The sequence below is a fragment of the Tenrec ecaudatus genome, chromosome 4 (genome assembly GCF_050624435.1).
Source record: "Tenrec ecaudatus isolate mTenEca1 chromosome 4, mTenEca1.hap1, whole genome shotgun sequence".
In the NCBI taxonomy this organism is placed as follows: Eukaryota; Metazoa; Chordata; class Mammalia; order Afrosoricida; family Tenrecidae; genus Tenrec; species Tenrec ecaudatus.
In genome coordinates, this window is record NC_134533.1 from 120502470 (window position 1) to 120530273 (window position 27804).

The window sequence follows — 27804 nt, forward strand, 5'->3', positions numbered from 1 at the left end:
TGTTGAAGACAAAGGCGCATAAGCAAATGTGGTGAAGAAAGCTGATGGTGCCCGGCTATCAAAAGATATTGCATCCGGGGTCTTAAAGGCTTGAAGGTAAACCAGCGGCCATCTAGCTCAGAAACAACAAAATCCACATGGAAGAAGCACACCAGCCTGTGTGACCATGAGGTGTTGAAGGGATCAGGAATTGGGCATCAAAGAACAAAAAAATCATATTATTGTAAATGAGGGGGAGTGCAGAGTGGAGACCCAAAGCCTATCTGTAGGTAACGGGATACCCCCTTATAGAAGGGTTGCAGGGAGGAGACTAGCCCGTCAGGGTGCGATGTAGCAACAATGAAACATACAACTTTCCTCTGGTTCTTAAGTGCTTCCTCTCCCCCACTATCATGATCCCAATTCTACCTTATAAATTTGGCTAGACCAGAGGATGTGCACTGGTACAGATAGGATCTAGAAACAAAGGGAATCTAGGGCGGATGATCCCTTCAGGACCAGTGCTAAGAGTGGTGATACCAGAGGGTGGCAGGAAGGTGGAGTGGAAAGAAGGAACCGATTATAAGGATCTACATATAGCCTCCTCCCTGGGAGATGGACAACAGAAAAGTGGGTGAAGGGAGACGTCAACAGTGTAAGATATGATAAAATAATAATAACTTATAAATTATCAAGGGTTCATGAGGGAAGGTGGAGCGGGAATGGGGGTGAGTGAGGAGTTGATACCAAGGGCTTAAGTGGAGAGCAAATATTTTGAGAATGATGAGGGCAATGAATATACAAATGTGCTTGACACCATAGATGTATGTATGGATTGTGATAAGAGTTGTAGGAGCCCCCAATGGAATGATCTTTCTTTGTTTACATTTCAATCACCAGTAATTATTAATACCATCTTAACTGATCATCTTGATCATATTTTTGAGCCATTTCAGACTGCAGAAGTTGGTAAAAATCTTCATTTTTTTTTCAACTTGGGCATTAGTAGCTGGCCTACATTTGAAAACAATCATATTAACTGATCCTTTTGGTAGGCATGTGGATATTATCACTGATGGCATTGTTCTTCAGGGCACATCTTGAAGTGTTCTTTGACACTGAGTTTGAATTATAGCCTTGGAAACCCTATGGGGCAGTTCTGTTCTCCCCTGTGGATTACTACTATTAGTCAATTAGTCAACAGTAGCATGATGGGAGCCGATTTAGGGATGTGTGTGTGTGTACAGAAACACACACACACATATATACACATGGATTAAAGAATATAAAGATATTGACATGTTTAGAGCAATGTGTGGGTTGGGATTGACAGTAAAAGGTGGGATGGAAAGAGCGGGAGAACAATGGAGCTTTCTGCTCTCATAAGGAGCTACAGTGTTGGAACCCCACAGGGGCAGTTCTACCCTGCCCCATAGGGTCGCTATGAGTTAGCATCCACTTGATGGCAGTAAAGATAGAAGGTGGGGGAAATTGGGCTTTGGAGTCCTTGCCAAGACACTAGCAGTTGTTCCCACAGTAAAGGACTGGGAACACCTTCAGCTAAGCTAGTCTCTGGCCTGGGCATTGTCTTATAAAGGCAGTGCTCTAACGTTTACCAAGGGCTTTCCCAAGCACGCGCTCGTCTGCCCTCCCCAACAGCTCTGCTAACTGTAGGTGTAACTATCCCCGGTGTACAGGGAAGAAACTTGAGGGTGGAAAGGAAAAATGGCGTATCCGGTGTCCCACAGTCGGGATGTGGCAGAGGCAGGTGAGACTTAACATCAGGCTCTAAGTCTGTGGCAGCATGTGGCCTCCCACTGCCAGAATGATAGCCTTGTCTCCAGCCACATTTGGTGTTAAATCTGAGAAGTCCCTCTAGGCAGAGTCAGAATTTGGTACCCAAGTCAGAGTCTGTCCAGAAGGCACTCACACACCTTGTCTAAAGTCAGAGGTGGACAGATGCCCTGTAAGACTCCCTTCACTCAAACATCTCTGTGTAAGGCTCTTGGGGCTGTTAAGTGCTGAGCACTGGGACCCTGTGAGGGGAAGAACCTCATGATCCACCTTCTGGGCCCAGCCTGGATGAGAAAAACCCTCAAGAAGGGCTTGAGCCCACTCTAGCTTCAGAGTGGAGAACCCTGTTGGCATTCAGCTCCATACTGGCCGAGTGGTACATTTAGATTCAAACAGAAACTGGCTCTGCCTGGCTTAGGCTAAAGGCCCATAAGCCTTGGACATCAAATAATTCTTACCATTGACGTTTTGATGAATTAAGTGTAAATGAAGCTGAAGCAGCTCATTCCAGTTCTTTCCACAGGCCCCTGGAAGAAAGGATGGTGGGGGGGTTCATCAGATGTCTGGTCAGGTGGGTGGCTGTGGCCTCAATCCACTGGGATGGTTGTCCAGAAACATTTTTGCTGAACTTGAAAAAAAATACAACAACTCGTGCCCTGGAAGTACTTTTTACCTTAACGCTAGAGACGACTTGAACTGCCAGTAGGTCACAGGACTAAATGCCATTTCTTTAAAATAAAGGGACAGATCCAGGGGCCAAAGCAGAGTACTCAGTTCTTGCGCCATGAGCCATCCCTACCTCGGGCAGGGCCTTCTCATCCGTCTCCATTAAGCCAGGTGCCAGTGGTGCTCTCCTCGACGTATCACAGACAGAAATGAATGTCCTCAGGGTGTAGCAGGCTGTCCGTCTGAGTGCAGGGCACCACACTAGGGGGAGGGTCTTTCTCTGTTGATGGCATGGAAGAAGAGCCTCGTCTCCCTGAGATTCTCCTCCTGTGTGGTCTCCATATGACTTGGCACCTCTCTTCCCCCATTTCCGGCTGCTCCCTTGCTGAATCTATCTGAACAGACTGACTCAAGATGCACTAATCCTGTGACTCTGTGACAGGAGTAAAGAAACACCTCACCTTTCTTCCATGGAGAGGCTGGTAGTTTTGAACTGCTGACCTTAGGGTTAGCAGCCTGACTCATAACCTACTACACCAGGAGGAGACAGCCCATCCCCAAATGGGATTCTAAGCATAGGCACGGCAGTTAGGATTTTCTGCATATTTTTAGGGGGACAGCATTCAATAGCAGTCTGGGTTCTGCACTGCTTTGAATCAAGAAGAGATGGGTTTGGTTGCCATTCAAAGGGCACCCCGAGTGCCAAGCAAGCACTGCTAGTACGTTAAGCCTTCTCCACCCAAACCAAACCGAACCCGCTTCCATTGAGTCAATTCTGACGCACAGCGACCCTATAGCACAGGTTAGAACTGCCCTCTGGGTTTCCAAGACCTCAAGGAGCTCAAAATCTACCTAAAGAGACAACATGGAGGAACTACGCCAATATCCATGGCCCAAGGATTGTGAATTATATCATCTTAGATCCAAAGGAGGGACGAGTGTCAGAGATTAAATTGGGAGATTCTGGTTTGCCGAAGGCTATTTATGACCGTGGAAGCCCCAGACACATTTGGGACATGTACATAGGAACTAAGCCTCCAGTAAATTCCCTCTGACCACAACTGAGGGGTGGGAAGAAACTGGTTACCAGACAGAGAGTACCGCAGAGACTTAAGTGATGAACCTGACTTGAATGGTTGAAACTTTGTCACTTCATCACGTCTCTGATATACTTGGGGCCTGATCTGGTTTTCAGTGGTGTGTGTGTGTGTGTGTGTGTGTGTGTGTGTGTGTGTGTGTGTTCTCCATATTGGCTTTCTCTCTGGTGTGTTTTGTCACTGTGGGTAACCTTCTGAAACCTTTGGTATACGTTATTCTGTTTTTCAGTGTATGAAATCCAGGATTGATGAGCCTATAGAAACAACAACTAGAGGGTGGGGTACAGCGGGGGAAGTAGGGGGTAAAGGGGAACTGAAGTCAAAGTGATCAAGAAGGAGGACAGTGTTTGGGAACTGTTTATGCTAGTCCTTGTACAGCACTGCTTGATGTGATTGAACTGTGGAATGGTATGATGTCTAGATTCGCTCCCGATAAAGTGGGTTGGGAATAAACATAAAACAGGAACTTTAAAAGACAGAGAGCAAGAGAAGCAACAAGCACTATCAGTGGGACGCATACTGTAATGAGTACAATGGTAATAATAACTGGCATTGGGGGGGGGTGGTCCTGGTTTACCGTCTTTTAGTGGAGTCTTCCGCAAAGAGGACCGCGGACTCCTGTTGGTCCGCTTGGCTTCACAGAGGTGAGCGAGGAGAGAACGCTCAGGTCTGCGTTGCACAGCCCTGCAACCTGTTGGTCAGCAACACGGCTCTCGCGACACGGGTTAATACCAACATGGGAGTTGTGACTCTTTTACTCGGCATACACAATCTACAGCAAATGTAAAAGCTAACCTCTACTATCGATCAGGGTCAGTTCGATCCATTGCAGTTATTGTGCTCCTGGACCTCCGAAGACGGGCAACTAGCAAAAATACACATTTCTTCCGCCTTTCCCACCCCCATATTGCACTGTAAAAGACATGCATTATTGAGTGCACTTGCTAAGAAAAAAACTCCCTTATAGCATCTCTTTCTGTAGATGCAGATCTATCTCTATAGCTATCTGTGCCAGTTGAAGGTCACCACTGAAGCAAGCGAGGTGCTAGCACGCTGCAACTGCGGCCCTTTCCTTCAGAAGCCCGGCCATTGTAGCACCAACCCTATTCATTTTGGCCATGTGTGGGCAGGAAGTTCAATTCCCAATTGCTTTGGGCAGTTTAGGGTGCGCCCTTGGCCCCAGGGTGGTGGAGGCAGTCTAGTTTCTGCTGGTTTGGTCGGGATCATGCCATCCACCAGCATCGGCAGTCTGCTCACTGTGAATGACAGACAGACATATCAAGTTCCATCCAGCCCATGGTTTTCCTCCAACAAGGACAAGGGGTGGGAGTTCACTTTAACCGAGAAGCACAGGGCTCTGGGGTGAAAACTGGCAAGGAGATTTGTCTGTGTGGACAGCAGAGCCTCGAGCCCCACTGACACAGGCAGACCAGTCCAGCATAGCGGACATTTTTGAAGGGTTCCTTATGAGCCAACCACTTGTAATCCACACAATACCCAGATATTATAGATGAGTCACCTATCCAAAGTCGCGTGGCTTGAGAATGGCGAGGCCCCATGGCAGCAGAATGGAGGCAGGAGGCTAAAGGGAGTGTGATCACGGGGTGACAAGAGCAGAGGAAGGTTCATCCAGGACATGGTGAGTGAGCAGCCGACAGAGGAGGCTTTGGGGAGAAAGGGCGTTGCAGATGTGGGCACGGATGCCCTGACACCTGCAGCTCCGCGTGGCTACAGTCACACCTGGGTGGGCACGGCTGAGAATGGACCCTGTGTGGGTCCAGTCCTCCAGGGGGGTGTGCGTTTGAGGTTAAACTATGTCTCCGGGGGGCGGGGGGTGCTAATGGTGAGCCGTGGGAGAGCTAGGGTGGTTGGGCTGTGTGTTTTGCTTAAGGAGAGGAAGCGCCGTGGCGGAGAGGGAAAGGAGCCCACTGGAGCGGGGAGACCGGCCGCAGTCTCCTCTTCAGAGCAGCCCAGGGGTCCAGGTCGGCGCGGTGAGCCTGACAGGCCATGGCCATGGGCATGCCGCAGAGGCTTGCCACGCTGTCGAGACTTCAGCGTTCAGCCGGCCGGTCAAGCGGAGGGACATTCCTTTCACACAGAAGTCTGGGCATGCGTGAAGGTCCTTGTGCCTTTCGGCATGGGAAAAATGAAGGGGCTTCTTGACCCTGGAAGAGGGCCTTTCTCAAGGAGTGAGCCCCGCACGCAGCCCCATCTCTCCTCTCCCAGACCTGAGGAGGAGCAAATCCGTTCCTCTGGTTTGTTATTCTCGGGAAGAGCACACAAGGGCCGGGCTCAGCCCCACCACCACACTCCTCCCTCCCAGGCTGCCCCTGACAGCGCGCGTCTCATGCCGGCTCCTGCGAGGTGCCTGTCTGTCCCTGGAGTCCTTTCGGCAACCTGGTGACAAAACAGAAATCAAAGAGCCTCTCTCTTTCTTCTGAGATGACTCTGTCGGTTCCCAAAGGACACCAGGCTCTCCAGCCTAGAAAGCCACAGGCAGCCCGGATCAGGATGCCCCCAGAGATCAGCAGTTTGAAACCACCAGGTACTCTGTGAGAGAAAGATGAGGCTTTCTACTCCTGTGATGATTTCGTGTTCGGGGTACTGTGTGAGCCACTGAGCTAGAGGTTTGGTGTGAACAGTAAAATCAGGTGTGCTTTCTGCACTCGGAAGCTTACAGATGAGGCAGTATGGTGTGGTTGGTGTCCAGGCAGGTGTGAGAACATGGCTGGGGGAGCACTGAGCAGGGCAGGACCCAAGGATGACATTGTGCACCATCTGTGAGGACATGTCTCTGACCTCATCTCTCACAAAGCATTCGGCTCACAGGATGTGAAGCCCAGAGAAGGTCAGCCACAGGGCCCGGGAGCGACCGCAGGTTCAGCCTGCATGTCCTTAGATCCCTGTGATGGAGACGTTTGAGGGGCTTGGAGTGCCTAGTTCAAACCTGCCTCCGCAGCATCAGATTGGGAATGCGTCCAAACCCCTTGGGCATCTAGAAGCAGGCTGGGGAATTTGTCAGAAGACTCATTTCTTGGGAATGATTTCTGCCTTCCCTACAGAGAGGCAGCTGTTGAGGGGGGAGAGGGGTCTGCAAAGGAAATGAAAACGTGTTAATTAAGCATGGGAAAGCCTTCTTCGAGGTTGGCTTGCTGTGAAGCCGAGGAGACAGACAGTAGGGAATTTGTCTGGGTCTGGGGTGAGGAAGGAAGCCATGGAAAGAGGTATCTCCGTGTCTTCCATCATGCCGGGGGTGAGGTCCTTACTGGCAGAATCAACCATGCACCAGACTCCTGGCTGAGTTCAGGGGTGCTTTTAAGAGCTCTGGTTCAACATATGAGGACTTTAGCTTGAACCTTCTTCCCCAAAGCAAGTTCTCACTCGCCAAACAGTCCTACAAGTCCAGCTCCTCTTTATTTCTCAAGTCTGACTCCGAGGTCGCTAACTCTGATTCTCTGGCTTCTTGCTCCCTTACTGAGTTTCCTGTTCCTTGGTAGGACAAAACTCCTTGTGGTCAACTCATAGCCACCCTATTGGAGAGAGCAGACCTGCCCCTGTAGTATTTTCAAGGTTGTAAATCATTACAGAAGCAGACTGCCACATCCTCCTTCCCTGGGGTGGCTGGTGGGTTATTTGCTCAGCATACAAATTGAATAAGTATGGTGAATGGATACATCCCTGATGCCCAAATAAGGTCCATTTGACGTCAGCAATGATATTCCTCATTCCACATCCTCTTCTGAATCTGGCTGTTGAATAATTCAAGTTTGAATGATGGTAGCAGCAATAAGCTGTGAGGAACTGTAATGAATTAAACAGGCATTCCGGAGAGAAGATGGATGGGGCTTGGCTATCGAATGGGAATCAAGCACAGAAGGGAGGCAGTGGGAAGACTCCAGACTGACTTCTAGACTCTGTCTTCGATGACAGGTGGATGGTGAAGTTGTTGGTTGAGAAATGGGACACAGAAAAAGAGTACCATCCGATGACAAAGATGAAGAGTATGTGACGTGGGTTGAGGTGGAGAAGTACCATCAGTCAATGAGGTGGGGAGGAAGGCTAGCCAGAGGGCAGAACTGAGCACAAGTTCTATTTGGGAGCCGCCAGCATACAAGTAGTGGCAAAATGGGAGGAACTTGGTCAGACCTGACCTCACACCCCATGTACTCTCTGTTGGTCACCAAGAGTGTGGGTCATGGCTTTGCCTCTCATGTGCTCTGTGGATTTGAGCAAGCCACGTCATGGTTCTGAGCCCTACTTCCTTCATCCTTAAAATGGGAAAATAGCACTCCTTTGGGTTAGAGAAAGAAATTAACAAAAGATCAGTGTGGGTCAGGCACACCGTATGCCCTCATTGGAAAATGAGATCGGGAGCTATGTCTGTCTTGTTTATTCTGTATTGGCAGCACCTGGATCAATCCCTGAATATGTCACCATTCAGACATGATGGGTGGATAGTTGGATAGTGGATAGTTGGATAGATGGATAGATAAATGGATGGGGTAGTGGAAAGTATTTGTAAGAGAACGAACTAGTCCACATTTTGACCCTAGAAGGTAGGGATCTTCACCAGAACAGCTAACGCTGAACACAGTTGTAGTTTCCAGATGACTCCAGTACTGCTAATGGGAAGCCCATCACCCTCCACGTACTGGTGCATGCATCAAGTGGGGGCTGCAGGACGGAGATGTGTCCTCTCAGTTGCCTGTGGGTCCCCCACACCCCATACCCACCTCCCTTCCCTGGGCTCTGGCTTCCCCAGCTCCCCCCAACTTGGCCTGCAGCTGACACACCCCACTCCCCACACTTTACATTGTCACATGAAAGAAGACATTGAAGAACCTCAACGTCTTCTCTCTGTCTCTGGGTCGGGCTGTCCGGCATTAAATGTGTGACGCTAAGATTGAGCCCCAGTCACCTGCTTTGCTCCCGAGATCACCTTGCCTCCTCTGCTCACCCAGGGAGCCTCGGTTGGCCTGCCTGGGCGTTTGATGGGCCCGCACCCACTCACACGCTGATCCGCATCCTTTAGAACAGCGGTTCTCAACCTGTGGGTCACGACCCCTTTGGGGGATCAAACGACCCTTTTACAGGGGTCGCCTGATTCATCACAGTAGCAGAATGACAGTGATGAAGTAGCAACGGAAATAATGCTATGGTCAGGGGTCACCACGACATGAGGAACTGTATGAAAGGGTTGCCGGCATTAGGAAGGTTGAGAACCGCTGCTTTAGAATAAGCCCACTCTGCATCAGCTGGCAGCCTGCGCGTCCTTCGGGATGTGTGCTCGGAAAGAAGCGGGCAGCAGCCGACAGGGCCTGGAGTGGGCACCCAGATTACCTGTCTGGACTTCTGAGACTCCCGTGTGCTTTGTGAAGCCCTTCGGCGCTCCCAGTGCTGCTCCTGTGCCTGTCTCTCGACTGGAAATTGTTCTAATGATAGTGAACTCCACTCCAGACTACTGCCGGGTTGATTCCAACTCTGGACATCTCTGTGGGAGTAGACAGTCTCACCTTTCTCTTTAGGAGCAGCTAGTAGGTTTGAACTGCTGACCCTTCCTTAGCAGCCTGACCCTTATTCCTCCGGGGCTCATTTCTCATGAGAGTAGTGACACTATCACAATATTCCAGATACAGTGTCGATTTCTTTAAAAAATATTTTTTTTTGCTTTACCAACCTTTCAACCAAACCAAACTTACAAACATCCAGTCGATTCTGATTCACAGCTTCCCTGGAGGGAAGGGGAGAGCTGCCCCTGTGGATTTCCGAGACTGTAACTCTTTATGGAAGTGGAAAGCCTCATCTTCCTCCCACAGGGAACCTCGTGGTTTCAAACTGCTGACCTTGAAGTGAGCAGCCCAACATATAAGCTGTATGCCAACAGGGCTCCTTATCAGCCTCACAAGGTGCAGTCTTAGTACCCCACTTTCTAAATCAGGAAACTGAGACAGAAAGATTAGTAACTGAGCCCCAGTCACGCAGCTGTGAAGTGGCAGGACAGAACCCAGACAGGCTGATACACATGCGTGCGTGCTCCGAATGACAGTGCAGAGCCTCCCTCCCTCAGCGCTTGGCAGGTTTTGCTGGCCTGCTTCAGCCGGGCCTGGCTCATCCCTTGCCTTCCTGTGGAAAATAACCCTACTTCAAAGCCTCTGGCGAGCCCGCCCCCTCTCCCCCCCCCTCCACCCCCGAAGCCCTCATGGTGCTTCACTGGCCAGTGCCATGGTTCGGCCTCTCTGTCTCGCAGTCCCTGGCCAGAGTCATGAATCACTCCGGGGGCACTTACTCACAGGCTGTTTTTCTTGCCATCCTGCAGCTTGTCAGGAACAACTGACACATCACAGCTGTCAGCAGGAGAGCCAGGCACAGCTCAATCTTGCCCAGCATGGTGTTGGCAGCTATGGACAGACACCTGCCTCTCCCTGTTCCTTACATCCTGGGACCTATGGGATTGTTCCCTGTCTTCTGCAGTCCTCGGATGCGTCCCTTGGTTGGATGACAAGCTCCTATGCCCCAGCTGTGTCTACATTTGCACAACATTTAGACATTTGTCTACATGTAGACAACAAAGCCAAGGTCTGGCCCGTGTTAAACAGCAGCACATGGTCCAGGCAATGAACTTGGACTGCATCTAAGGACATGGTCAGCTCCTGCCAAATGGATCCCGCTCTGATTTCAGGAGACACCCCGCGCAGGCCTGATGGCAGCAGAGCAGTGGGCCAGGGCCAGGCTGATGGCCAGGGTGTGGCCAGGAGCGGGGCGCAGGCAGACAATCAAGACCAAGGGCTGGGGAGGTCAGGTAGCGCACAGAGTGTGCAGGCTGGTGTGAGACAAGTATGGTAGCCAAACCCAAAACAGAAATCAGGTCCGCAGGACATGGGTTCCAGAATCAGGAACAGCCCAGTCACAGGGATAGAACCCAGTTGTCCCCACGCAGCAGGACGCCAAGTGTGCCACAGCAGCTGTGGGGAGAGCTCCCCCTGGCCTTCAGTGGCTGGCTGTCAGGACTGCACTGCAGGCAGTGAGCATTCAATGAGCCGTCACTGCGTGTCCAGCCCTGCAATGAACTCACATAATCTTCACAACAAGTAGAAGCTCTTCTCGTCTGTGTTTTCCTCATGAGAAATCAAGTTCAGACAGGCTAAGTAACCCTCCTGAGGTCACAGAGCTGGCGGCCTGACTGTCAGGCCGCGTGACAGCTCTGTAGTTCACCACCTGGTCCTGATGGGCAGGTCGCAGGAAGCACTTGGAGCATGTGTTAGTCTGGGTACTTTAGAGAAACAGATCCACAGCAACTCACGTACAAGAGAGTTTTATATAAAGGTTAAGTGCACATAAAGAAAACATTCCCACCCAGTGCTGCCCAAGCCCACATTAATCCATTAACCCATATGTTCAACATCATTCCACAAAGTCATCCTCCATCTCACACAACAGACGCAATGATGCCAACTGCAGGAGGAAAGCCAAATCAGTGAGCGTATAAGCATCTTGGTGCTGGCAGGGGTCCCCACATGGCTGCTCCAGCACCCAGGGTGGCATCGGGGTAGGTCCACGTGACTTCTCCTCAGGGAGTTCTTGCAGGAAGTGAGCCTTGCCAGCTGAAACAGGGAACTGGCTAAGGCAGCTGCACCCTAGTCTGACCACCAGAAAGCAAGAGACCTGAGAACTCGAAAGGTGAGGCTCACCGAGCCATGTATCTCTCTGCCCTTCAATTAACCCCACATGTGTTTATCAGCCAGGCTGGCATAATAAACCAACTCCCTCAGAGAGCAAGGCTGTGGGACCCAGGACAGCCTGGCCTGTGTCCTGTCTGTTGTAAGGACCCTCCCGGAGGGGGCTGGCAAGTCCTGAGAGTAACTTGCCAGGGCGGCCAGGCTCCCCTGGGCTTTGCCTCCTGCTCACAGCACACGAGGAGGGATCTCAGGGGAGTCTGACCAGCTGTTCCACTGTTTGGACCCGAGGAGGAATCAGGACTCCCCTCCACTCAACTGGAAATGCGTTGAAAGTGTACAGATGTCCACTTTACCCCTTCTTGAATTAGAAGCCACCAGATGTTTCAACAGACACACCGGATTCTGGCCAGGCCCTCCCTGTGTCCATCTAAACTCATGAGCTGTGACACAGGTCCCTCAGCCCTCTGTGCGTGGGGATGGGGGCTTTGCACCCCACACAGTCCTCAGAGTGCTGAGTCTCAGGCATGCAGGAGAGGCAAGCATCGCTTGGATTCTCTCTCCTACCCAGGTGCTCTAGGCAATACGGAAACACATTTTTATCTTCTGCATGCACACAGAAGGGCTGCAGCTTGTAAGGGAATCGGTTTGATGAATTAGCACAAGGAAACTATTCACGTCACCATGGCCCAGGTCAAGAAGTACGCCACGGTCCATGTCAGGACGCCTCTTGTGCCTCCCCCACCCTGACGACACACCACCTCCACGTCCATTCCCGCACTGCCATCTCCTCGAAGGGGACCCTTCTCCCTTCTTTCCATGCCACTGGCTTTGTTCCTGCACGTGATCGTGGCCAAAAGGCTGAGGAGCTGCCACGTGGCTGTGTTGGAGCCGCGGCGGCACTGCGGTCGTGCAGTGGACTGCTAAGTGCAGGTTAGCGTCCCCTTGAGAGTAAGATGAGGCTTGGAGTTCCACACTGTGAAGGCCACAGGGCAGTGCTGCCCTGTCCTACGGGCCCCTCCCTCTGAGAGGAATCAACCGGATGGCCGTCAGCTTGTTTCTCAAGTCCTGCTGAGCTTCCTCTTCCACCTCTCGGAATAGGCTGCCTTCAAGGTTGCTGTGGGGCGCACAGCCAGACACCTGTGTAAGGAGCCCCTTGAAGTGGACTTGCTGATGGCCCAGGAGCCATGTTAATAGTGTGGTGCACCTGCCCCCAAACAGAGCAAAGACACTCTGTCACACCAGGAAGAGTGGGTACCGCCCAATTTACTGCAGGTCTCTCTCTAGCTCCCCTTCCAGATGAACCGCGGGTATCCCTAAGAAAATGCCCTGTTGCCCTTCCAAGTGGCTTCTACTCGTGCATATGCTGATAGGAAACGGGAAGAGGCTCAAGGCTGTCCAGCTGGTGATGCAACCATTGTGCACCCTTGGAGGTGCAGTGGGACAGCGCAGGGCAAGGCTCGGAGTGGGAGCCAGGCCTCTCTCTGTCCAGCAGGAGCCAGGGAGCAGAGAGAAGCGGGGGCAGGAGTTGGCTGGGAGAAGGGAGCAGGCAAAGGGGGTACCTCTGGAAGTTCTCTCTGGCTGTCAGAAATGCTCTCAGCAACTGGGGGTGCTTTGTTTCCCCCAACAGACAGGCCCGTACTGGGCTGACAAGTCGGGAGGGACATAAAAGACGCGCCGTGAGCTGCTGGGACTGTCAGATTCCCCTGTCACAGAAGCACGAGCCGCTCGCCCGAGCCTGCCTGAGCTGGCTTGGCACAGCCACCCACACGGCCTGGTACCCACAGGTGCCTAATAGAGCTGGCTGGTCAGCTCCAGCCCTGTTCTTGCCTACTTAGAGCTGCCCGCCTGTGGGCAATCAGCACTGCTCGATGCAGGGCCCCACGTGGCGCCCCAGGCCGTGTCCAGCAGGGGCCAAGTGCAGAGCCTTTTCTCACAGCGCCTGGACTGAAGGCTTCCTCCACTGGGTCAGAAAAAAAGGGGCCTCTGGGTTAGAAACTAGCACATCCCCTTGAACCTCAGCCTGAGACCTGCCTTGGCTTCTCTTCTCTGATGGGCGGGTACATTGTGGGAGGGTCTCCAGGTGGCCACGGCGGTGGTGGTGCTGGGGAAGTCAGGTCCTCAGGGCCTCGCTACACCCCTTGCCGCTGCTCCACCCAATCTTCTTCTGGCCACATCGCCAGGACAGCAGCACCGTCTGACATAAATAATGCATCCCGTATTGGCTTTCCAATCATGGGCTGTTTGCACTCTGTTCAACATCTACATTGATGTTTCTGAAACCACTGTTTTTTAAAAAAAATGCTATCGATTCTGAAATTGTAACAAAATCATAATGGCTTACACTTGTAAAGTATTTCCGATGTCTGGGCACTGTGTGAAGTGCTCTTCTTCATTTCCACAACAGCTCTGTGAGAGATGCACCATTATGTGCATTTTGAAGAATAGGAGACTGGGGTGCAGAGAGGTCAAGTAAGGTGCCAACGTTTATGTGGCTGCTCCAGGGCAGAGCTGGCCCCTAGAGCATAAGTTGCCATCAAAATACTCCACTGCAACGTTGCTGCCAGCTCAGAGTCAAGGTAAAAGAAGTCCATGCATGAAGCTCCTACTGCCTTTGATCTGTCTACACATTCGTTGAAATGATACCTTCATTCAACAACTAAGGGGAGGGGCCTTGGTAGTGCAGTGGGTTAAGCATTGGGCTGCTAACCAGAAGCACGAACCCATCAGTTACTCCCCAGGAGTAAGATGAGTGTGTTTGTACCAATCTCAGAAACCCTGTGGAGCAGTTGGACTCTGTCCCTTGTGGTCATCGTGAGCCCGGATCGATTCCCCAGTTTGGTTTGGTTGTTTGTTTGGGTTTTTTTTGTCATTCACCAAGTGTTGATTTAGTGCCACCTTCATGCCAGGCACTGGCTAGGCCTTGGAGCTGCATGGGAGGGAAAGTAGCCCGGCAAGGATATCTGACAGATACTAAATGGATGAATCAATACATTAACAAAATCATCTTAATTGTGGCCTTTGCTGGGAAGAACATTAGCAGGATAAGGAGACAGGAAGGGTCCAGGGAGAGGGACCCCACTGATGGGCACTCAAGGAAAGGTGAAACTGACACCCGAGTGAACAGCGAGAAGCCAGCCAGGCTCAGGCTGGCAGGGCATTCCAGGGAGAGGAGTGAATGCTAAGGTCCTAAGGTGGCCTTGAACTTGGGCTTGAGATAGGGGACAGAAGCCGATGTGGTTCATCTGCCCAGTGAGCGAGCATAGGATCAGGTCTTAGCGTGGGCACTCCATGCGACGGAGCTGGAATTCACACCAGTAGCTGAGAGCGTTCTAGTCTACCAAGCATGAAGGCCCTCAAGGAGATGGACTGACACAGTGGCTGCAGCAAAGGGCTCAAGCACCGCAACAATTGCGAGGACGGTGCAGGACCAGAAGGTGTTTCGTTCCGTAGTGTGTAGTGGTCGGAAGTGGATGGCCCCTAAAAACAACCAGCTGAGGGCATCCCCGTGAGTTCCTCCAGGCTCCATGGGGGCCCGCAGACCTAGGAAGACAACAGAGGGGCCCACAGACATTTCCCTCTGTGTGTCTCCCGGATTCAAGGGTGGCTGTTAGTGTTCTCTTCGACTCTGAACATGGGCAGCAAGCCACGGAGGTGCTACCTGGACCTGTGACTTTATAGCTCGGGGGCAGGTGGGGATGCTGCTCAACAACCGGAGCCCAGTAACTGGCAGCTGCCAGCACCCGCCTTAGACCTGCCTCCAGGTCTGACTATGTAAAGAATGGTATATGCTACTGCAAGCCAAAAAACTGGAAATTTACAGTTTGTAAAACTAACTGTATTTCTATAAAGTTTTGGGGGTCTTTTTGAGAGAGAAAGTGGGTTAAAGGCCCTCACAAGACCGCTAAAGAGACCCATTAAAACAATTCAGAAGGAGGTTCTAGCGGGCCTCTGGAGAACAGCACAAGGTGCCCTGGCTTTGTCAAGCCTCGCTCTGGCCAGTGTGGTGGGTTATGTACTGGGCTGCTATCCGTTAGCTCAGCAGTTCGAAGTCAGCAGCCACACCGTGGGGGAAAGATGGGGGTTTCTACTCCCATAAAAATTTACAGCCTCCAAAACCCACAGGGGCTGCGCTGCTCTGTCACAGGTTTGCTTTGCGTCAGAACTGGCTCTGTGGCAGTGGTTGGGTTTGAGCTTTAGGTTATTTCTCAGAATCCACCGGCTGTCAGTGGAGCTGCGTTTGAGGACAGTCAAGGAGCCTGGTGGTGCAGCGGGTTATTTCAGTTAGGTTGCTAACGTTGAAGGTGGCAGTTTGAATCCACCAGCCAACCCTCAAGAGACAGATGAGGCCATGTGCTCCTTTAAAGACCAGTCGCCTCAAACCCCTAGGGAGCAGTTTTATTCTGCCGCATGGAGTCACTGGGAGTCAGAATTGACTCAAAGGCAGGAGGGATGGGGCTCCAGCCAGAGAGACTTGTAAGAGGCAGGCCTGCACTTGAGCTCTGTTGATACCAGCTATTGGACGTAACTCTCCCGATAACCAGAAGAGGTCACGTCACTCTGCCCACTTTAGGGAAACTGAAGCCCAGCTGAGCAATGGCAGGCCTGTGATTCAAGCATCAGTGTCTGACACCAAAGGGCAAGATGGCTCATTAGCCATGATGAAGAGCCTCTGATCGAGGTCACAAGCTAAATGGTACCTGCTGGGTCCCCTGCCCCAGCTGTGACCTGAGTGCCACACAGCCTCACTGGCCAATGCATTGCCACTCTTTCTCTCCCCATGATGCTGTGGGTTAAGCATTGCACTGGTAATCACAAGGTCAGCTGTTCAAACCCACCAGCTGCTCCATATGAGGAGGCTAAGGCTGTTGGCCCCTTGAAGATGTACCGCCTCGTGAGACTGGGGCGCCACTTCTACCTGTGGGTTTCTCTTCCGTCTGATTCTTTCCTGAAAGCTACCTCATAGGCCCATTGCACAGCCATGCTCTGAGCCAACTAAATATTTCATGGGGATTTTAATTTAACTCTAAGGAAATTCATCCAGCCCTGGGAGCAGACTGTCACTTGGAGAAATAGCGCTGGGAGCAGTAGCACCCGAGGCTGGCATTGCAGCGTCTCCGGGCATGTTAATGGCCCTCTGGGCCTCTGCTTCATCTCCAGAGGCTGGGGCCCAGTAAGCCTGCGGGAAGCCTCCAGTTTGGAGCTCTGGTTCATCTGTAAAGCCTCTGAGCAGGGCCTCCCTCTGCACTTTTTTTTTGGGGGGGGGCTGCAGGCGTGCAGTGTATATGTGAGAGTAAGGGAGACAGGTGGCCAATTGGGCCCCATGCGCATCTCCTGTGCCCACTCCCTGACCCTGGAAGAAGAGAAAAGTGATGGGATTGCCATTCCGTTGTCTCCCCGGTGGACAACGACACCAGCGAGCATTCTGCAGGCCCACCGTGGGTGGAGTGGGAAGACAGCCTGACTCATGAGGCAAGAGAGCAGATGCGCGGCTTTCAAGGCATGTTATTATGAAGTCGACATGATAACTCCTGCCCGCGGACGCGCCACGAGTGGGAGGGAGCGTCCCTGTCTCCTTCACATCCCTGAGCTCTGTAGCCTGGTGACCTCGTGAGTCACGACAAGCTTCCGGGGCATTTCACGAGGTGGGAGTCATCAGGGTGGCAGGGGAGAAAGCCAGCAGGTAAATCGATCCAAAGCAGAAGTGAGAAGATAATCTCATTTGAAACGGGCTGAGAGCAGGTGTTGATCTGCTCGACTGTACGGCACAGAGGGAAACTGTACAGCCCCGGAGAGAATTTGGAAGCAGCTCCCAGGCGCTGGCTCGAGCTGGGCCTGTCAGCTCCATCCCTTCCCAGGGTATAATTAACACCCCTCCACTGACAGCCTTAGGCCACCCTACTGGAAGACAGAGCCAAACCTCTTCTGCCTGGGTTCCCCAAGTGACACTGTCCAAGGTCTTAAAGGGAACAGGGTGTGGAGGGGGCAAGGGGCAAGGGGGCCCTCTAGTGGGAGGCCTAGGGCTTTACATTTTCCTTTAGCCCGAACCAGGTCTGCAGCCAGCTCTGAATCTGCTTATAGCATTCTGGCGCCTGACACAACCCCTCCTGCGTAAGGAGCCTGCCAGAACCCAGCCTGGGTGTGCTGTCAACCAGAAGGGGCTTCAACAAGAATCAGAGGCAGACTGGTTCCGGCTGGCCTTGGTTAGGGACTCTCTTTCTGCCCCCCTGCTGTTGGCGGCTCTGGTTGCTCTCTGGGGACTTACTGTGCCCCTGCTTTGGATAAATCGCTATCAACGGTGCAGCAACCAGAAAGCAGCGTATGCAGACCCGGCAGGTACCTGCAGGCCTACAGCTAGCGTCTCCTGATCCTGGTTGTGTGGACTTGAGCAATTGGCAGCCTCTCTGGGCCTCGGTTTCTCTGCCTGTAAAATAGAACTAATTAATGGTGTCTCTAAAGTGCTACAGTCTATGTTACATTTTTTTTTTAAAGATCTGGCCCTGGACTTACTAAGCACACTATCAGGGGAGAGATGTCAGCAACAATATGAGGGCAGCCTACATTTGTTGAGCGTTCATCTGTGCCAGGCTCTGCTCGGAGCTTTGAATGGGTTCCTCGCGCGATCCCCACAGACACTCTCTGAGGGGAGGGACTTTGTATGGTCACACTGTGAGAGCCGGAGCCTGTGTAAGACAGAAACCTGACCTTAAGGAAAAGCTCCCACACGCTCCCACTAACAGAGAGCAGTAGGACATGGTCAGACTGTACCGTGTCAACGGTGGAAGGACAGTAAGCCCTGGGAAGGCCAGCCAGTTCCTGCCATGTTCCAGCCGTCTGTTCTCCCCACTCCATGGATGGAAAGGCTGACACTGACAAGCCTGGTCCATTACAAGGCCACACTGCTGGTACGCAGCAGAGTATGAGTGTGAGCCCAGGAACCCCATTCTAAGGCCCAGCAATGGCGGGGCAGGGGGGAGCAGGAGGGGACCAGGGACCCTGGTTATGCATGGAGCTGCTGACTGCAGTTCAAAATTATCAGGCGCTCCGGCAGGAGAAAGACAGGGCCTTCTAGAGATAGTCTCGGAAACCCACAGGGGCAGTTCTACCCTTTCCTCGGGGGTCACTGTGAGTCAGCATCCATTCGATGGCCGGGCACTTGGTGTTTGGTTTGCTTTGGCCGAGTGGTGAGGAGAGGGGATTTGTTCCTGGGCAGATAGTCTGGTGGGGGCAGCAGGGGGCACTTGAGGAGGAAGTTAAGTACCAGTGGACCCTGAAGGGTAAGTGGTGGAGGTGGTGGATGGGCATCGTAGGTAGAGGAAATGGCATACTTTGAGCTGTGGCTGCAGCAAAGTACAGGTGTGCTCAAGAGCAAGCTGACCTCCTCTGCTAAGGGAGGGGAGACTCCCAGGGGTCCAGCAGGGAAGGGAGGTTGACCTTGAAGTACGGGGCCAGACCACAGGGCTGGAGTCACAGGCTGCAATGTAGAGGGGTGGATATTACGGCTAGCTTTTTAAGAGAGAGGATGCGGCTGTCCTTGCTCTGGTGTTGAAGTGAAGTTTCTCAGAAGAGTGATGTTCACGCGGCTGCTAGGAGCTATCGAGTCGAATCGCGTCTGACTCATAGTGACCTACGTTCAACAGAAGGAGACACCCCTGGTCCTGGGCCGTCCTCGCCATTGTTCCGACGTCCTCGCCTCTTGGTGCCGCCACGGTGTGAGTCCCTCTCGTGGAAGCTCGTCTTCTTCTTGCTGCCCCTCGACCTTGCCAAGCATGATGTCTTTCTCCAGGGACGGGTCTCTCCTGGCCACGTGTCCAAAGTCCGTGAGATGACGTCTGGTCACCCTTGTCTCGAAGGAGCACTCTAGCTATAATATCAATAGCCACCCCGTATGGAGCAGCTGCTCTGGGCCAGACACCGCTCGCTGTGTTATACCATTATCCCGGTGACTCCCACAATAATCCCGAGTTGGCAATTGTCAGCCCCATTTTACAGATGAGATATGTGAGCTTGGCGCGTTGAACCCTGTTGGTTTGGTGCCAATGGGACAGGGCAGCGCAGGCACAGGATGATAGAGTAGGGAGAGGGAATCCCCCTTGGGAAGATCAGGCTGAGCCCTGAGACTGTGGCCAGCTGGCAGGCTTAGCAAGGTAAGGACTAAGAAGCATCCTGTGAACTGTGAACTCAGTGCTGGTCTTGGCTGGGCAAACACTGATAGAGGTGGGTGGGTGGGTGGAGGTGGCAGAGACCCTCCCCACCCCATATTTAAAGCAGATCTTTGGCAGAACACGTCCCAGGGGCTTTGGGGGCTCAGTGGTCCCATGTCACTTTCCGCTCCAATCCTCCCTCCTGTGACAGACAGGCTTAGTAAACGGTGAGCTCCCTCCTACGTGGGTGTTTGCGGATAATGTCAGCCTCAGGCCTGGCCTTACTTGGAATTCAGTAAGCCTTTCACTATACAGGAGATCTCCACAGACAATTACCTTGGAATGGAGGCTTCCGACAATGCTCAGTGCAACCTGACTCTTTGCGGTGTTTTCTCATTCCCACCGTATCCTCCCAGAGCCTCCCAAAGATAACTAACGCCATTACAGAGTTAAATAAATGGCAGCAAGACTGTAGGGGCACTCCGGGGCCCGAGCAGCAGATGAAACATGGTGTGTGCTGATGTGACTGGCTCAGGGCGAGAGAGCTGCTGGCCTGGGTCCCCAGCTGGCCTCCTCACTGGTGGGGTCAGTGAGAAGAAGCCAGAGAAGACTCTGGAAATGGGTCGGAGATTGCGCAGTGCACCCAAGAATTCACAGGGAGCTAGAGAGGCCATGTAGTCAGCTCCCCTCTGAGGAGAGTCGTGCAACAGGGATGAGGCTGTGGAGAGGGAGTCAGTTCCCAGGATGGAGGTCTAGGGGTTTCTCCTAGAGTTTGGGGCCCAAGGGACAGGACAAGGCCTGGTGGGGAGGTCCCCATGTGCATCGACAGGGAGCACAGTCATATGTGTGACCCAGGCCACCCGGAGCAGACCAAGTAAGCAGGGCCCCGGCCGCAGAGTGGGCTCTGCCCAGAGGAAGGTTAGGTTGCCTGCTCCCAACACCTTGCACCTCACTGTGGGCTCAGCTGTTACTCCCAGGGGTCTTTGTTGAGAAGGCATTTCTTGTTAAGTTTGTCATTGCCACTGCCGTCCCAGTCACCAACCAGTAGCAGACTCCTGTCGGGCCCTTTGTACCAAGCCCCATGCTGCACATCCATAAGCCTTGTCCCCGTCCGTCACCTTCTCAGCCAGGCCCACGGGGAGTGCATTTATGCCTAGTCTGAATACAAGGAAACAGACTTTGGGAGGTTCCATGGCTTGCCTAAGGTCAACGAGGAGCAGGGTCCAGACAGGCCGGTATCAGCGGTACAGGCCAAGCTCCCCGCCTGCTCACTCTGTGGCCTCACAGCCCCTCGGTAGGGGGGCAGCAGTCTCCATTGGCACAGTTCTTCCACGTGGCCATTTTACAGTGAGAAAAAGCACCCCGGAAGCCCCACGAGGTACCCAAAGAGTCTGCCCAGCAAGAGGCAGAGCCAGGTCCTGGAATAGGTGTTGCTCCTCCCACCCATCCTCTCATTGGCTGGGCTGCACCTGTGGGCGGGACCACCAGTGAGTCAGGCCCCTAGAGGTCAGTGTGAAGTCGTGGGTGGGGCCTCTAGAAAGGGCCTCATTGCCACTGCCATCCAGTGGATTCTGACTCATAGCGACCCTACAGGGCAGGGTAGAACTGCCCCTGTGGGTTTCTGAGACCGTAACTGGTTCCAGGAATAGAAAGCCTCCCCTTTCTCCCTTGGAGTGGCTGGTGGTTTAGAACTGTTGACCCATCTCTTAGCAACCCAGCTCGCAACCCACTCGGCCACCAGCAGCTGTTTAAAGGGAGAAGAGAGGGCGCTAAAGGGACACGCTGCACCAGACAGTCAGGATGTGCTGCTGCCTTCAGTCCCCTTCCTTGTGGGTCCACAGGGAAACACGGTGGGTGCCCTGCTGTGAGCAGGCTGTGTCCTGCTTCATCTCAGCCAGGACCTGAGTCCCAGGAGACGAGCAGCCGCCACACAGAGCCTCCCCGCTTTGATAGCTACGGTGGCAGTGCCCTGACCCCTATTAAGCTCCATGCGGCAAAGAAGAGTATGTTTTAAAAGTCACCCCCAGGCTGGCCCCAGCCTGCAGCACCCCTGTAAACTTCACAAACATCCCGAGATAAAAGAGGGGCTCTTTGGGTAGCAGCACACAAAGCTCTTCAAAGAATGCTTTCCATACAAATGCAGAGAGGAGAGAGGTCTTTCTCTCCAAGGGAATACATTGATGCACAGTTCGCTGTACATGTGCACACGCATGCGCACACACATGTGCACACGCATGAGGAGCGGACAACTCTCTCAACATAGCCCTCTACACGTCCTTCTCCTTTGACTGACCCTGCCTTCTGTCTCCAGGAGCCCTGGTAGCACTGTGGGTTTGACATCGGGCCGCTCACTTTGCAGGGTAGACAGTTCAAACCCGCCAGCCACTCCTTGGATGAAAGATGAGGCTGTTGCTCCATAGATACTGACTGTCTCAGAACCGCCTGTGTGGGCTCTATGAGTCCAATTCTACTCGATGGCAGTGAGACTCTCTGTCTCTGGTGGCCCCTGGACCCTCTACCCTTCTGCTCCCCTCCTACCCCCCACCCCAGACAGTGCAGCCTCTCCCAGCCTCTGGAATTCCTTCACGGAGGAAACAGTGTTCTGCCTGGGATCCTGTCAGCTGCTGCTCTCTGTTGACCCTCTGAGAACAGTTCTGTGTGGAGAACTCACTCTGCACCACCGCTCCGCAGATGCAGTTCCGCTGGCCCCTGCCATCTCTGTGGGTTAAGGAGAGCCATTTTAAAGTAGGCCACGCCGCTTCTGAGCCAGGCCTGTCAGAGCCTGGGCTTGTCAAGCTGAAAACAAGTTTAGCCATCATCTGGATGAACCTGTTTGTTTTCCAGTTGAGGAAAACGAAGGCCCAGAGAGAGGCATGATCCACCCAAGGTCACCAGGACCGCTGCGACTCGTCCTCAGCTGTCCTGTCCGCAGCTCTGTCTGTGGCCAGAGGAGGAAGGGGCTTGGATAGGCTGTCGTCCTGCAGCCTGCCTACCAGCAGTTCCCAGCACATTTGCCCTTTCTGTTGTTCACGGGGTTTTCCAGCGCACCCCGGGGTGCTTCACAGCCCGGTGCCTTGCTCGGTAAGGTAAAGTAGTATGAATGCCCGCCTTTTGGAATAATGTCATCCCGCAAGATGGTTGGTGATGCCCCAGGGTGCCATGGAGCCAGGGTAGATAATGACGGTTCTATTCTGACTCAATTAAACGTAAAAACAACCACCACAAGACCTCCGTGGCTTCTTGATGTTTGGCTCTGCCCCTTTCCACCTCATGGCTACCTCCCCTGCCTGCCGGGGGCGGGGCGGGGCACCAGCGCTGGTCAGCCACTGTTGTCCACCAAGGAGACCATCAGAACTCCTGAGCCCAGGCGTCCCTCTCGGACTGGGCACTCACTCTGTCCCAGTACGAAGACACACAGAGGCCAGCCATAGCTAGAAGCAGAATCTGGGATGGTATTGGGGGAAAGGGCGGCATTATTCACTGGAGATTAGTAAGCAAACACAAGCAAATCTGTGCTTACTTTGCTTTTAAGGTCACCCATCCCTGCTGCTTCCCCCGCCTGACGTGTCACTGACTGGCCAGGGAGGGAGGGAGGGAGGAGATCACAGTGACAGCAGGAAGTAGGTTTTTTGGTCCTTCTATTTGGCCATAAAAACACCCTGTCTGAGCTTCGGACAAACACCATCCCTGTGTCCATGGTCATTCCTTGTGTCCACAGGACAGTCCCTCATGGGAGGACGTCCTGCTCTGCTTCCGCTCCTCCTGGAACGGTTTTCCCATGATGTCACTGAAAGTCCCAATGGTGCCCAAAAGGTCCGTGGTTTGAGCCCCGACAGCACCGTGGGACAGGGCTAGTGGTCTGCTCCTGCGAAGACCGCAGCCTCAGTGGCGCTATGGGGAAGCCCTCTGTTTCAGGGGGTCGCTAGGAGCCAGCACCCACTCAGTGGCACTTAAGGACAACGTCATCATTGGCCAGCCTTTGTAAGTTTCAGAGATGACATCTACAGGATGGCTGCTGCTGGTGGGGGAGAGAAACTTGAGGAAAGAGCTGTGTACTTTGGTTAACAGGCGTGTGACTATTTTGATGACCAAAAAGAGCACTGTAATCTGCTCAGCTCTTACAGGTATCTTCACCTTTCGTTGTCCCCACCTTCACCTTGACGCCTTCACGCCCTCCTAGTTCTCGCCCCCTAAGAGGGGGGGGCAGGACCCGCCCCCTGATTTGTGCTAACCTCACGCACAGGTTTGGTGTGGTGCCTGCCTGGCCTTGGCGGTTCACTGTCACCATGCTTGCAAGGGTGAGCTCCAGCCTGCGTGGCACCATTGAGAGGCCGAGGTTTCAAAAGGCCACCCTCTAAAATGTTCCCCCAAACTGAGCACTAACCATCTCCCATTCTTCCCCCAAGGCTTGATTCACGTGATAGCAGTAATCAGCATTCTCTCGAGAACCACAAAATGAGTCCGATGAGTTATTTGCCACTTTCTTTTTTATTAAAAGCCGCTCACGTGTGCACTGCAGTTTCTTTTAAGCCTGGCCTCACCGTGGAAGGTCCCGGGGCTGTTAACCTGTGCTGAGCCACGTGGCTGCGTCGGCCAATTGAACGTGAATTGGGGGTGGAGAACTGAGGTCGAGAGGGAGAAGAAGCTGACTTTTGCCAGTGGATTTCTCGTCCTGTACATAAATCATAAATCCCCTGGCGTGGTGAAGGAGGGCCAGCCTGCCTGTCTGTCTACCTTTTTAGCAAGGATTTAGTAGGAAGCCAAGGTGTTTGTGTCCAGAACCATTTCATTACTTTTTTTCTTCATCTTTCACATCAGCCAAAGAGTCAAAGAAGCTGCGGTATAAACCACCGGGGAAGCCAATCTGTCCAGGGCCTAGGTCATAAAACAGGATGGTTGACTATTAGTCTAAGTCAGACGCACCTGCAAACGTGTTGCAAATACAGATTCCTGAGGCCTGCTGCCTGAGAGCCTGAGCCAGGGATCTGAGGACCCTCGGGGTTCACAGTCAGTAACCTCGGCAGATGATTCCGATGCAGTGTGTTGGGAATCACCATTAACAGACAAGCATCCTCTTTGTCCCACCATCACCACCAGCCGCTGGCAAGTCTATGCTAACTCATTGCACCGCACGGTGTCAGAGGGGGCTGAGCGCCATAAGAGCTTCGAGGCTTGATTTGGAAACTTGGTCATCAGGCCTTCCTTCCAAGGTATCTCTGGGTTAGCAGCCAGCACGTTAACCACGTACACCACCCAGGGACTCCCTCCTGCTCAGCCCCTTGAGTTGGGGCCAAGGTGAAGAAAACCGAGTGATGTGAAGTGACTGGCCCCGGTGAGTTGATGAGGGCAAAGTGTGGACTAGAACTGAAGACAAGCTCTGGGCTTTGCCAGGGCCCCAATCAAATGAATCCAACGAGCTGTCAAAAAAAAAAAAAAAAAGGTATTGGAGACTATCTGTAAGTCTCCGTCACTATTAATTGGGATGCGCTGGGTAGGTTTGCCAGATCAAATTGAATTAGAGGTCTTTTTCTAATAAATTGTACAGAAGTACGGTCTGGACTCGAAGCATCAGGTTCAAATGCCCCCATGCACCACTGCCCGGAGACAAGCCCTCAGAGGCAGAGGGGCATGAGCCTTCGACTCTTTGGCCTGAGTGCAGAAATCAGGAAGCCCATGCTCTGCCTTCCACGCCAGCGCCCAGTCTGAGCACTTTCCTTTCTGCCCTTGACTTCCGCTCTGCAAAGCACCTGTGCGTTCCCTGCTTGCCAGTGCCTGGGAGCGTCCATGCAGAGACAGAGCTGGGCAGCCGGCGTTCCGGGCTCAGCTTGTTCTCTTGGCATTACCCCACGCTCCCTTTGGGGTACATGTGCTCACAGGGCTCACAGCCTCTTCCTGTCTCTCCTGGTTCACCTGACTCAGTACTCAATAGAAGAACTGACCAGATGGTCTCCAGTACACGATGACATGTAACTGAAAGCCATTGCGATGATTGGGCTCCACCTTGCTCAAAGCCCAATTGGGAGTGGACACAAGACAGACACAAATTAGACATAAGGAGGGGCAACCGCATAGAGAAGATTACTAAGGAAAGTTGTAGCATCTTCTTTCCCCTCCAAACCCCCCCCCCCAGTCATTGAGTCGTTGCTGATTCATAATGACCATATAGAGTGTGTCTGAGGCTTTGTAGATCTATGGGAGCAGCTTTCTCTCTCCAGTGGAGCGGCTGGCAGATTCGAACCACCAACCTTGCGGTCATCAGTCCAATACTTACTCAAGGCATCATCAGGGCAGGACAGACTCCCATCAGATGTGACACTTGAGGTGCCGAGAGAACGGGAAGGCCATGTTCTCAGAACAGATCCTGGTGATTTGACATTTTGGAAAAACACCAGCGGCGTGTCTTCGTGTTTCTTCTGTGGTGCCTGCACTTCTGCCGAAACAGCAGCGCAAGCAGCCCGTGGGCCTGAAGGTCTGAGTTCCTGGCTCGGCTCAGCTACGCTCTGTGGCCTCTGGCTGCTTGCTCAGCATCTGGGTCTCCATTCCTCGGCGAATGGGGTTGGTAGATTGTGTTCTAATTTCCGTGATCCCAATAATTTAGCATTTTGTAACATGCCCCCCCAACCCCCGCCACCACCAAAGTGTCTTACTGAAGCTTTGTTGAATGAATAAGTTGAATTAAGAAACAACTAAATAGTGAGAATCTAGAAGCCCTTTCTGCCAATGTTCCCCTTGGTTTTGGGTAGCCCCTTCTCCCAGGGCTATCTCTGGGCTGTCTGCTCATGATGGTTTGTGCATTTAGAGGTGTCTAAACTCAAACAAAAGGGGCCCTGGTGGCATAGTGGTTACGCAATGGGCTGTTAACCCCAGGGTCTGTGGTTTGAATCCACCAGCTGCCTCTCAGGAGAAAAACATGAAGAGGTAGCATCTCAGAAACATGCAGGGACGGTTCTAACCTGACCTACAGGGTTGCCATGAGTTGGAATCAACTTGATGGCAGTGAGTTTAAGAAACTCAAATGAAGGGAGCCTGGTGGCATCATGGATTATGTGTTGGGTTGTTGCCACCACAATGTTAAAAGCAACAACAACAACAAAACAGTACTCAGGAGAAAGATGAGATTTTCTGCCCCTGGAAAGATTTACAGCCTCAGCAACATAAAGAAACAAGTCTACTCTGTTCTGTAGAGTCACAATGAGTCAGAATTGACTCTATAACAGTGAGCTTTTTTTTTTTTTAAACACAAATGAAGGAGCCCTGAGAGTCCTGTGTATTATGTGTTGAGGTGGCCAACAGCAAGGTTGGCTCTTCAAACCCACCAGCCGCTCTGCTGGAGAAAGATGAGACTGCCTATCCCTGTAAAGATACATAGTCTCAGAAACCCTATGAGGGCCAGGATGAACCGAAGTCAACTCAATGACGGTGGGTTTGGTTTTGACCTCCAAGCAAAGGTTGAGCACTGGACTATTAACTGAGAGCTTGGAGGTCCAAACCACCCAGAGGCACCTGAAGACACCCCTCACAATCTTATTCCCAAGAGAATGCTCATGTGGTAACCGTGAGTCTTAATTGACTCGACAGCCACTGCTTAGCTTCCAATGAACATGAGCTGGAGTTTCAACGTGCGCTTCCCGCCACAAGGGATGGTTCCAATCGGCTGCCTGTTGTGGCTCCTGAGAGTCGCTCTCAGCATTAAGAAACCACACGGACACCCCCAGGGTGATGGCCCCGGGCTCAAAAGTCCTACGTCCCCATCTCACGTGGCCACCCCACTGATGAGCCCTCTCGGTTCCTTCCAGAAGGCAGATCTGGCCGTGGCTGGCCTCACCATCACAGCTGAGCGGGAGAAGGTGATTGATTTCTCGAAGCCATTCATGACTCTGGGAATTAGCATTCTTTACCGCGTTCATATGGTAAGAGACTTATTTTATAAGCATTTATGTCATTAAAGTTATTTGCATGCAAACACTCAGTTATATGGTAATAATGAGTGACTCATGGAAATATTTAGATTCTAAGACTTAGATGCAAATGGGCTGGGCTATTTTTCCCCCCTGCATCCAGCTGCATGGACTTGTACACTGTGGGGATGGAAAAGTCACACCTGTGGGTTTTTCGGTGAAAATGGCTTCCACCTCACTGAACCGGGGTGACCAGGAGTGACTGCTCAACCTTTGGGACAAAGCATGTCAAGGCTGGGCCCTTGCTCACTCTGCTTCCTCCTGGGCTTGGGGCTCTTCAGGCCCCATAAGTCAGTGCAGATTCTCCTGGTCCACCCCTCCAACCTGTTGGCCCCATCCAGTCCTGCCCCTATAGCTGACCTGTACTGATGAAGAAAGAGCAGGTAAGCTAATGCCATATATCAGGCCTGTCTCCTCTTCTGCCCGTCTCCCCCACCAAAAAAAAAAAAAGGGAATCTGAAAATATAGCAGTAGGGCAGCTGAGGCTGGATGT

General features: G+C 52.6%; 1 protein-coding gene across 4 annotated transcripts in view; it reads left to right on the forward strand.

Annotated features, from left to right (window-relative positions):
• The window catches only part of GRIK4 (glutamate ionotropic receptor kainate type subunit 4), a 435808-nt gene that overhangs the window by 363977 nt on the left and 44027 nt on the right, over positions 1 to 27804 (forward strand). For all 4 annotated transcript variants that reach the window (XM_075548795.1, XM_075548797.1, XM_075548798.1 and 1 more), the window contains one exon: positions 27150 to 27263. In XM_075548795.1, coding sequence (XP_075404910.1) covers positions 27150 to 27263 — 114 coding nt within the window. The remainder of the gene's footprint in view (positions 1 to 27149; positions 27264 to 27804) is intronic.